The 9,261-nt window shown below is 70.7% G+C and overlaps 1 protein-coding gene across 1 annotated transcript in view; it reads left to right on the top strand.

Moving 5' to 3' along the window:
• The first annotated feature begins 1,191 nt into the window (after positions 1 to 1,191).
• The window catches only part of LOC105816498 (mucin-5B-like), a 64,945-nt gene continuing 56,875 nt past the window's right edge, over positions 1,192 to 9,261 (top strand). The window contains exons 1-15 of the mRNA XM_012651929.1: positions 1,192 to 1,261; positions 3,721 to 3,792; positions 4,192 to 4,263; positions 4,570 to 4,831; positions 4,965 to 5,079; positions 5,211 to 5,301; positions 5,509 to 5,615; positions 6,164 to 6,365; positions 6,710 to 6,835; positions 7,207 to 7,324; positions 7,404 to 7,542; positions 7,781 to 7,891; positions 8,108 to 8,177; positions 8,418 to 8,555; positions 8,806 to 8,970. Coding sequence (XP_012507383.1) covers positions 1,192 to 1,261; positions 3,721 to 3,792; positions 4,192 to 4,263; positions 4,570 to 4,831; positions 4,965 to 5,079; positions 5,211 to 5,301; positions 5,509 to 5,615; positions 6,164 to 6,365; positions 6,710 to 6,835; positions 7,207 to 7,324; positions 7,404 to 7,542; positions 7,781 to 7,891; positions 8,108 to 8,177; positions 8,418 to 8,555; positions 8,806 to 8,970 — 1,858 coding nt within the window. The remainder of the gene's footprint in view (positions 1,262 to 3,720; positions 3,793 to 4,191; positions 4,264 to 4,569; positions 4,832 to 4,964; positions 5,080 to 5,210; positions 5,302 to 5,508; positions 5,616 to 6,163; positions 6,366 to 6,709; positions 6,836 to 7,206; positions 7,325 to 7,403; positions 7,543 to 7,780; positions 7,892 to 8,107; positions 8,178 to 8,417; positions 8,556 to 8,805; positions 8,971 to 9,261) is intronic.

The raw sequence follows: 9,261 nt of genomic DNA, 5'->3' as shown, positions 1-9,261 counted from the left end.
AGGACAGGGCTTGACGGCCGGCAGGGCACACAGACCTGGCGACACGGGGCTGGCCAAAGCCAGGCGCCCTGGCACGTCTCCGCCGGGGGTTCTTACCGAGGGACGTTCTCGGGCAACGCAGCTTCTGCTAAGGACGCTGGTGGCGAGAGAGCAGAGGACGGCAGCTCGAATGCACAGCAAACGGGCAGAGAAGCGCTGGGGACGGAACGCCCTGCTCGGGCAGCGCGTGGCAGAGGAGGGTGCTGTGGACTCTGACCGTCGCTGGGGAGGGAAGGACATGCGGCCCCAGGAAGCTCCCGCCCACCACCCTCCCAGGGGCTCCCCTCCCAGGGGCTCCCCTCCCAGGGGTCCCCATCAGACCCCAGAGCTGCTTCCTCTGCCCCAATTCATGTGGGACGAGCAGCGCTGACCGCCAGTGAGCACGCTCAGGTCTCAGTTTCCCCTGGAACTTGAACCTCAAAATGAAGAGGAGCCCAGAGACCTCCCAGAGCCTTCAAGGGGTTCTGCTCTCTGGGCGGGGGTGCCTGCACATGCAGCCTCCCCCGGGACCCCACAAGACACACAGACCCGTCCCCCACTCTGGTGCCAGCCAAGCACAGCCCTGAGCTGAGCAGGTGCTCCAGGGCTGCCCACCGCCGGGCCGGGCGGCGCCCGTTGGTGCTGGCACAGCGCACGACCCCTCCTCCGTGGGACTGGTGCCGAGCGCCTCTGCTCAGGCCTAGGGCCTCTGGGCTGAGGTCTACTCTCCTTCAGCCCACTCCCCGCTGGCCACCCCAGGGAGCCTGGCGGGCTAAGGGTGGGAGAGGTGGGCTCGCGACCACGTCCCTGTGGCCTGGGAGGTCAGGCCCAGCCTGCCTCGGGGCTTTGCCACTGAGGACGGCACTGGCATTACCAGGCACCGACGGGACGGCCTTCCCCCTCCCTGCCAACCACAGTCAGAAGCTGCGGGGGGTGGGGGTGTCCTGCGCCTTGGGGTGCAGAGCTGCAAATCCTTCCTCCTCCAGGCCTCTTCCCTGCCACGGCCCCTCCCCAAGAGCAAACACACGTGGAGGCTCTGGAGAGAGAAGGGCGCCCTGCGTGGCCCAGGAGCCGGGCGCCCGGCCAAGGCCGCCTGCTACATAAGCCCGAGGCCCCCAGGGGAGCAGGCACCCGGCCACTCTCTCCTCACCGCCCGCCAAGCCGGCCCCCACCATGGGCACCAGCGGTGCGTGCCGGGCGCTGGCGTGGGCCCTCGTGGCCCTGCTTGTGGCGCGGCAGGCAGGTAAGGCCCCCGGCCCACTCGACGCCGTGCTCACGGCGGGGCGGCCTCAGCGCGCGCATCCCGGACACCACGGCCCCCAACCTCAGCCCGCGTCCACTTGGGGTGACGTAGCGTCAGCGGACAAGGAGGCCGGCGAGAGACGAAGAGGGGGAGGCCCTGCACAGACCGGGGTGTCCCCACCTGACCACAGGGCAGGCCCGGGGGTGGGACAGGGCTGGGTGCCGGCCGAGGGCCCTGGCTGGGGTCTCCCTGGCCGGGTGCCAGAGTGAGCAGAGCTGCCCCAGCTCAGGCCCTGCCCAGGGCCGCTCCGCCCTCCGGCCTGAGGCAACAGCCAACAGGGCAGCCCCTGCCGGGAGGTTCCCCAGCCGTCGGGTCGAAAACAGGGCGTCGCGCGGGAATAAGAAATGGGACGACAGAGGAGAAAGAGTGGGGTCCGGGGCTCGAGGCTCTCCAGACCCAGAGTCCCGAGAGTAAGTCCTCACTCGTGTTCCTCCGTTCTAACAACAAAAGATCATCCTAAATCGTACAGAGCAGTCGATGCTCTATAGATACCCCACAGGCAGAGAAGTTCCAAAGATTTCCAGAAAGATCACAATAACAGCTATGCATCACTCAGGTAAGCTTGAAAGATCGCTGATAAAGACTAAGGTATCCAGGTGCACATCCACCTCAGCAAAGCTGTTTCTGCCCAAAACAAAATGAGAACATAAATGTGGGATTGTGGCCAGGCCAGTTTTCCGGCGGGCTGGACGTTCCTGACAGCAGTCCCGGAGCAGTTTTCCGCCCCAGGACAGAAACTGTTTTCAGCTCCTCCTGCCCTTGGAATGTCCTTACCATTTGGAAAACAGCCACAGCTGTGCAGACTGTCAGGTCTGCAGAGGTTTCTATGCCAGCAAGCTCCCTAGGTCACCTAGGTCAGGCGACAGGGCTGGGGCCACAGGAGACAGGTGAGGTGCCCATGGCCACAGGCCTGCAGCAGGGCCACCGCTGGGCATCGCAGGCCACACCCACTGTAGCTTTCCGGCGAGCGGTTTCCCTGGCCTGTCACCTCTCTCAGGAAGAGCTCAAGTGCTAATACTTACTGTCAACAGAGAAAGCTGTGGCCCCAGGGGCCGCCAGCTGACACCTGGAAGTGTCCCTGCCCCATGTCTACTCCTGCCCGAGCTCCCTGCTGGGGTGTGGGCAGGGCTGGGGCAGGGAGGGCTCCTCCTGCTGTGTGTCTGGGATACTGGTTTCCCCGGCAAGGCCGTGTCCCCCACCTGGCAGCACCAGGCGTGGCCAGGGCTCTGTGAACCACGGGGGTGGGGGCGCCCAGTGGCTGTCAGCCCCACCTGGCCCTCACCTACCAAGCCCCCAGGCGGGAGGATGCTTCTGTCACAACGAGACACACCGTGGCCAGCGGGGGAGGGGCTGGGCCCCACGGAGGGGCTTCGCATCTGCGCAGGGCGCGCCGGGCTGCACGTCAGGGGGTCGTGCGCCGGCCGAGGTGGGACGGGTGGGCGGCAGTAGGCATTTCTCTGGCCGAGTGATGGAGCCCGAGCCGCTGGCCCAAGGAGGGCCCTGCGCCCAGCGGGTGCCCGAGGGGACGGGGGCGGGGAGGAGGGGCTGTGGGGCCAGCGGGCGGTGGCCCTGGGTCGGGGCGGATGGACGGAGTGGCCTCGCTCCTGGGAAACGCAGTCAACTGAGCCTTCCAGAGAAAAGAGCCACGCGCCAGCCAGTCCCTGCCTTTCCGGAATGTTCGTGGGACGTGGCTGCAGACTGGGTGCCCACGGCGCGGGTGTGAGCCAGGCGGCCCGGCCGGCCGTGTCCACACCTGAGCTGAGGAGGGGGCAGGGCTGGCCTAGCTCATGCCACGGTGATGGCAGCCCGCCGCCGCCCACTGCAACAAGCACAGGAGCTCCAGGGCCACGGGGAGGGAGTGGCCCGGCCTGAGCCAGGCAGAGAGAGGACCGGGGGGCCGGGCGTGCAGATGCCCCTTCCCGGGGCCAACCCAACGCCGGGCAATGCCCCGCGGCCCGCAGCCCGCCTGACCGACGGTTCTGGTCTTCGGTTTCTGCTTGGTCACGCCTGGACGCCTCCCCAACAAAGCCGGTCTTTGTCCTTCTCCGAGGGACGTGTGGACGGGGCTGAGCCCCCTCCTTGAGGCGGCCACGGTGATGGGGCCGACGCCTTTTCCTGGTTCCATTTCCTCCCCCGCTCAGGGGAGCAGGTGCCAGCCCCCCACGTCTGCAGAGGAGGGGTGCCTGGCGGCAGTGCCGTCGCGAGAGCTGGGGTTGCTCAATCCAACTCAGTCTGGCTCCCAGGCAGGCCCAGGAGGGGTCGCAGCCTCGGGCCAGAGCGAGCTCCTGAAGCACCAGCTCTTCCGGGCACAGAGACCCGCAAACGAGGCCACACGGGCAGACGTGGGCAGGGTGGACCCTCGTCTGGCTTCTCGTCAACTCCCACCCCTCCTCCCGCAGAGACCCAGTCCCCCGCGGAGCCGAGCTGGGGGAGCACAGGGCCCCCCACGGACAGTCGCAGAGCGGACGGCGGTACGCAGCCAGGCCCGGGTGGGGGTTTCCTGCCCAGGCGGAAGGGGCCGGGCACCGAGTGGGCTGGGGGCGTCCACGTAGCTGCGCGCCACACGGAGCCCCCAGGTCCCCGCGGGGCAGTGCAGGCGTCGAGCGGATGGGGGTCTAGAGGAGAGGAAGGTGCACAGTTGGGAGGCTCACACGTGCAGGCAGCACACGCCTGTGCACACACGCGTCCACACGCAGGTGGAAACCCCCAGGGCGGGAGGGTCTAGGGTGACAAACGGGGACAGGACGGCCCTGTCCTAGGCCAGCCCGTTATAGTCCTGGGCTTCCCGTTGCCCCGGGGTGGCCAGTGAGGGTGGGGCCTGGGGGTTGTCCCCGGTAACCTGGCCCCGGTGGCCCGGCCCTTGCCCACAGCCCGCCCCACGTCCTTGCCCACCTGGCACATGAGCTTCGTCACCCCCGTCACCGTCCTCCCCAGCAGCAGCTGTGAGTGACGCCGGCCCTGCCCGCCTGGAGGGGTGGGGGCCCGACGTGGGGTGAAGCCGGCACCGTGGGGGCCGGCTGGGGGGGCCCGAGCCTTCCCCGTGGGCAGTTCTGGGGACTGAGCACCGCTGCAGGGAGGGGTGGGGGCATCGGGCAGCCAGGCAGGCGCGGCCGGCAGGGACAGCGGCTGGTCGCCACCAGCTTCCTCGCGCCAAGAACAGGGCGTCTTGGCCTGGAGGGGGCTGCCCAGCGTGGGCGGGCGTGGGGTGGGCGTGGACATTGGCAGGCCCGTTCACGCCCTCCCCGCAGCCTGGAACCCGGCGCACAGCGGGCGGGTCTGCAGCACCTGGGGCGACTTCCACTACAAGACCTTCGACGGCGACGTCTTCCGCTTCCCCGGCCTCTGCAATTACGTGTTCTCCGCGCACTGTGGCGCCGCCTACGAGGACTTCAACGTCCAGCTGCGCCGCGGCCTGGCGGGCTCCAAGCCCACCATCACCCACATCGTGCTCAAGGCCCCGGGGCTGGTGCTGGAGGTGTCCAACGGCTCCGTCCTTGTCGACGGGCAGCGGTGAGCGCGTGGCCTTCCAGGCCCACCCGTCCCCACTGCCAGGGCCGGGCTGGGGTCGGGCCACAGGTGGCAGGGAGGGCTCTGGGCCCTGCCCGATGGCCCGGCCCGGGGAGAACCAGAACTTCCCGCCCAGGGAGGAGCTGCCCTACAGCCGCGCCGGCCTCCTGGTGGAGCGCAGCAGCGAGTACGTCAAGGTCAGCGTCCGGCTGGTCCTGACCTTGCTGTGGAATGGAGAGGACAGCGCCCTGGTGAGGGAGCCCCCGGGTCCCCGCCCCTCCCGGCCCATCCAGAGGGGGCCCAGGTGCTTGGGGGCCGGTGGGGGCCGCGGGGCCTCATGGGCAGAGGCTCTGAGGCAGCAGCTGCCCCTCCCCTGCCCCAGCTCGAGCTGGACCCCAAGTACGCGAACCAGACCTGTGGCCTGTGCGGCGACTTCAACGGCCTCCCGGCCTTCAACGAGTTCTACGCCCACAGTGAGTGCGCCCGGAGCTGGGGCAGTGGCCGAGTGTGCCCGTCCCACCGAGGCCCGGACAGTCCCGGGGAGGACAGGAGGGGGCACAGTGGGGGCTGGGAGGGAGGCCGGAGGGCGAGGCCCCTGCTGTCGGGGTCCCCTGGCGGCCAGCCTCGCCCTCCACACCCCAGAGGCTGCAGTGCCGCCATACGGGTGCTTCTCTCCACAGACGCCAGGCTGAGCCCCCTGCAGTTCGGGAACCTGCAGAAGCTGGACGGGCCCACGGAGCAGTGCCCGGACGCCCATCCTGAGCCGGCCGGCAACTGCACGGACGGGGTGAGCGCCTGCCCCCAGGCGCCGGCACAGTCGGGCTGAGGTCTGAGCACGTCCTGGGTGCCCAGACAAGACACGGCCCAGGCCAGGCTGAGGGCGACGCTGAGGGAGCCCAGGACCACAGCCTCCCCCGTGAGCGGGGAGGACCCACCTCTGGATGTGGCCTGGAAGATCCCGATCCCCAGAGCTGCGGGTCCCTGGTCCCTGCCCCTCACGCAGCCCGCCTGGGGGCCCCGGGGAGGGAGGACGTTCACCGGGGGCGGCACTGAGCCTGTGGGGGCCCAAGGCCGACGGCCACCTCCCACTGTCCCTTCTCTGATCCGCCCCCTGGAGCGGGGTCTGCACCTTTCCTGGGCTCACACTGGGCAGGCACGTCCCGGCGGCCTGGGCTGGGGGAGCCCAGGGTCGCGGCAAACCCCAGCTAAGTGCAGCCACGCCCAGGGCCGCAGGTGCATGGCGGTGGGACAGGGCGGGTGGGGTAGGAGGGGCGGCGAGCTCGCCAGCAGGAGGGGGCTGGTCCGTGCACACGGCAACCCCTCGCTGTGCCCCAGGGGGGCGTCTGTCGCAGCACCCTGAGGGGACCAGCCTTCGCCGAGTGCAACGCGCTGGTGGACGCCTCTGCGTACCTGGCCGCCTGTGCCCATGACCTGTGCCGCTGCCCCACCTGCCCGTGCGCCACCTTCGCTGAGTACTCCCGCCAGTGTGCCCACGCCGGGGGCCAACCACAGAACTGGAGGAGCCCCGACCTCTGCCGTGAGTGCACTGCCGGGGCCAGGGGCGCGCTGGGGAGACAGGGCAGGGCTGCCCCTCAGGGGCCACAGCCTGAGGGTGGACGGGGAGAGGGGACGGGGGCCGCGCAGGAGGAGACAGGCCCATTCCCTTTCCTTGAGCTTCACCCAGGAGACGGCCGGGGTCTGGGGCCACCCAAGACCAGGGCATCTGGGCCGCTCCTGGGCCCGGCCTGGCATCCGGAGGCCCTGGTGGCAGGTGGGGTGCGGCCGGCTCAGCTGCCAGCATGGGGGCCCTGCCCTGGGCCGTGGGGAGCAGGGCTGGGGTCTGGCCACCCCTGGGCCCAGCCCTGCCTCCTGCCACCGCAGCGCGGACCTGCCCCCTCAACATGGAGCACCAGGAGTGCGGCTCGCCCTGCGCGGACACCTGCTCCAACCCCCAGCGCTCGCAGCTCTGTGAGGACCACTGCGTGGACGGCTGCTTCTGCCCCCCAGGCAGGTCCCCGCCTCCCACCACCACGCCGTCGCCGTCCCCTGTGCGCCCCAGCCCCAGCTGGCGGCCCAGACGCACAGCCTCACCCAGGGGTCCCTAGAGCCCAGGCAGGTGGACACTGGCCGCCAGGGCCTGCCGATCAGCGGAGGCAGGCGGACCAGCCGTCACGAGTCCTGGGGTCCAGGAAGGGAAACCAAGGCACAGAGGCGCTGGGGGCCCCCCCACAGCAGGGGGTCTCAGGGCAGAGGCCGCCGTCTGGTCTGGGGCCCTTCTCACAGGAGGCAGCTCGTCCCCGAGGCTGGGGTCTTCTCGGGGGCTGGGCAGGGGACCCCGCGCCTCGGCGCCCACCTGTGCTCCCTGCCCCACCCCCCAGGCACCGTGCTGGACGACGTCACGCACGCCGGCTGCCTGCCCCTGGGGCAGTGCCCCTGCACCCACAGCGGCCGCACCTACGCCCCGGGGGATTCCTTTGCCACCAGCTGCAGCTCCTGGTAGGCCGCGGCAGCCCCCGCCGGTGGGGGAACGCGTGGGTGGCCCAGCTCCCCGACTCCCCTCTGCTCCCGCCCCCAGCACCTGCTCCGGGGGGCTGTGGGAGTGCCAGGCCCGGCCGTGCCCCGGCACCTGCTCCGTGCAGGGCGGCGCCCACATCTCCACCTACGACGAGAAGCTCTACGACCTGCACGGCGACTGCAGCTACGTGCTGTCCAAGGTGGGCCCCCGCGCAGGGCACCCTGCGCCCGTCCCGCCCCGGAGACGCCCCCACTCGCGAGGGAAGCCCTGGCTCACGCCCGCCGGCTGCACGCGGCTGTGGGCCCCAGGCCTTGGGACAGGCTGCCGGGGGGAGACCAGAGGTGCCAGAGGCCACTCCCCACAGAGCCGCACCCGTGGGCATTGCGGGCGCAGGGGCGCGCCACGGCCCACATCCTGACGGGGCGTCTGCCCCTCAGAAATGTGCGGACAACACCTTCGCCGTGCTGGCCGAGCTGCGGCAATGCGGCCTGACCGACAACGAGAACTGCCTGCGCGCGGTGACGCTGCACCTGGACGGCGGGGACACGGTGAGGGCTGCCCGGCCGTGTGGCCGCGCCCCTGCACTGGACGGGGCGGAGGCGGGAGACGGAGGCCTCGGCCCCTGCGCGAACCCCGCAAGCCACGATCTGCACGGCGGTTCTAGAACCCATGCAGGCTCCGCTCCCCGCGGGTGACGCCGGGTGACCCTGTCTGAGTCAGGGCAGGGGGGTCCGGCTGCCGCTGACCCTGCCCACCCCCACCAGGTCATCCGGATCCAGGCGGACGGCAGCGTGTTCATGAACTCCATCTACACCCAGCTGCCCGTGTCGGCAGGTACGCGGCAGCCCCGGGCAGCTGGGCCGGGGCCGGCGCCTCCAGGGCGGGCTCAGCTCCCAGAGCCTGGCAGCTTCCCGCTCGGACCCTGGCCTCAGGCAGTCCCGGAACAGCCCACGGTGGGGTCTGGGCTGCAGAGTGGGGGTGACAAGGCCCCCGCAGGCTGCGAGGGAGGGGCCCTGCGTCTGTCCCTCAGCCCCGGTTCCGCCCTCTGACGCCCCGCCCCGCCCCCCCCCCCAGCCAACATCACCATCTTCAGACCCTCGAGCTTCTTCCTCGTGGCGCAGGCAGGCGCCGGCCTGCAGCTGCAGGTGCAGCTGGTGCCACTCATGCAGGTGTTCGTCCGGCTGGACCCCGCATACCGCGGCCAGACATGCGGTGAGGGCCCAGTGGGGCTGCGGGGGCTTCCGTGGGGGGCCGGCAGGGGTGGCGGTGGGCAGAGGCCGGCAGCAGAGGGGACTGGGGAGGGGCCGGCGCCAGCCCAGGACACAGATGTCTGACAGTGGCCGGAAGTGCGGAGGACGGGAGGGGGCTGCCGCCCGGCTACCTGTGGTGGGCTCTGGAAGCAAGGCCCCAGGGAGACGCAGGCTGGATGGGGCCCACTGACGTCCCCCCGCCCCGCCCCCAGGCCTCTGCGGGAACTTCAACCAGAACCAGGCGGACGACTTCACGGCCCTCAGCGGGGTGGTGGAGGGCACGGGCGCGGCCTTTGCCAACACCTGGAAGACCCAGGCCGCCTGCCCCAACGTCAGGAACAGCTTCGAGGACCCCTGCTCCCTGAGCGTGGAGAACGGTAACCCCCAGCCTGGGGCCACCCCAGGCTCAAGTCCCACCCGGCCTGCCATTCCTGTCCCCTAGGCCGTGGGGATCCCCGGGCGGGGCTTCGGGGAGCCCCACGGAGGCAGGAGGGTGTGAGGAGGGCAGGGGTGCGGGCGGACGGGGCACGGCAGGGTGGGCCCCAGGTTCCAATTCACTGTTCCCGGGGGCTGAGGGGCGCGGGGCGGAGCCGCACGATCACGTGGTGCCCCCGGCCCTCCCCCGCAGAGAACTATGCCCGGCACTGGTGCTCATGGCTGACCAACCC

The sequence above is a fragment of the Propithecus coquereli genome, unplaced genomic scaffold (assembly GCF_000956105.1).
Source record: "Propithecus coquereli isolate 6110/MARCELLA unplaced genomic scaffold, Pcoq_1.0 Scaffold377, whole genome shotgun sequence".
NCBI classification, from domain to species: Eukaryota; Metazoa; Chordata; class Mammalia; order Primates; family Indriidae; genus Propithecus; species Propithecus coquereli.
Note: the sequence above shows the minus strand (reverse complement) of the source record. Positions and strands in the feature narration are given on the sequence as shown.